General features: G+C 40.5%; 1 protein-coding gene across 1 annotated transcript; it reads left to right on the forward strand.

Annotated features, from left to right (window-relative positions):
- The first annotated feature begins 418 nt into the window (after positions 1-418).
- LOC145095396 (putative mitochondrial protein AtMg00820) lies at positions 419-796 on the forward strand. Its single transcript, XM_079033287.1, has one exon. The coding sequence runs from the start codon at positions 419-421 to the stop codon at positions 794-796; it is 378 nt and encodes a 125-aa protein (XP_078889413.1).
- The last annotated feature ends 525 nt before the right edge of the window (positions 797-1321 follow it).

The following is a 1321-nucleotide window of genomic DNA, read 5'->3' on the forward strand; positions in this document are numbered from 1 at the left end:
TCATCCTTCTCTTGAATCAAATGTGGATGGTTTCCAAAATGCAGCTGCTGATTTCGATGATTCCAATCCTCTCAACAATGATGAAAATGAAAACATTTTTGAATTCCCTTCTGATGATGATGTCAATTTCTCTGGTTCAGAAGTTCATGGGGAGCATCATCCTCACATTCAAACTATTCAGGGGGAGTAAATCAATTCCACTATAGATATAGGATCAACGGTTGCACAAGAACTACCACGGTTACATGTTTGGACAAAGGATCATCCTCCGAACCAAGTAATCAGTAACCCCAATGCTGGTGTACAGACTCGTTCTGCTGCAAATATCCAAAATGAATGCCATTTTTCAACATTTATATCCATGGTTTAACCCAAATCCATCAAGGAAGCATTGGTGCATGCTGACTAGATTACATCCATGCAAGAAGAACTGGCAGAATTTGACCGATATGAAGTTTGGACCCTCGTGCCTCCTTCTCAGAATCATCCCATTGTCGATACAAGATGGGTATTTCGCAACAAGCTAGATGAAGCTGGAGTTATTATTCGAAATAAAGCAAGGTTGGTGGCAAAAGGATTTACTCAGATCGAAGGGCTCGATTACAATAAGACCTTTGCTCCTGTTGCACGTCTTGAAGCCATCAGAATCATTCTTGCTTACGCTGCTCATAAAGGCTTCAAAGTTTACCAAATGGATGTTAAGAGTGCCTTTCTTAATGGTGAACTTGATACTGAAGTATATCTTCAACAGACCCCCGGTTTTGTTAATCTCTTTTTTTTTTCAAACCATTGTTAGAAACTCCGGAAGGCTGTCTAAGGACTTAAGCAGGCTCCTCGAGCATGGTACGAGAGCCTCACTGATTTTCTCAAGCGCTCCGGTTTTCAAAGAGGAATTCTAGATCCCACTATATTCCTAAGATCAAATGGAAATCATCTCATGATGGTACAAATTTATGTGGACGATTCCAAATGAGCATGAATCAGGAGTTAAGCTTCTTTCTTGGCCTTCAAGTCGAACAGACTAACAGAGGACTCTTTATTCACCAAGAAAAGTACATTTCGGAACTCCTCAAGAAATACTCAATGGACACCTGCGCCTCAGCCAAAGTACCAATGGGCTTCAAACACAAGATTTTTGCCGACCCTTCAGGTGTTTTAGTTGATGAAAAGAAATATTGCGGAATGATTGGATCCCTACTCTATCTCACATCAAGTCATCTGGATATCATGTTCTCAACATGTTTATGTGCCAGATTTCAAGTCAACCTAAAGATGTCACATCTCTAGGTTGTGAAACAAATCTTCCGATACCTCAAAGGCA

Source organism: Lactuca serriola, chromosome 3, assembly GCF_051521515.1.
Source record: "Lactuca serriola cultivar US96UC23 chromosome 3, Lser_US96UC23_V15, whole genome shotgun sequence".
Classification (NCBI taxonomy): Eukaryota; Viridiplantae; Streptophyta; class Magnoliopsida; order Asterales; family Asteraceae; genus Lactuca; species Lactuca serriola.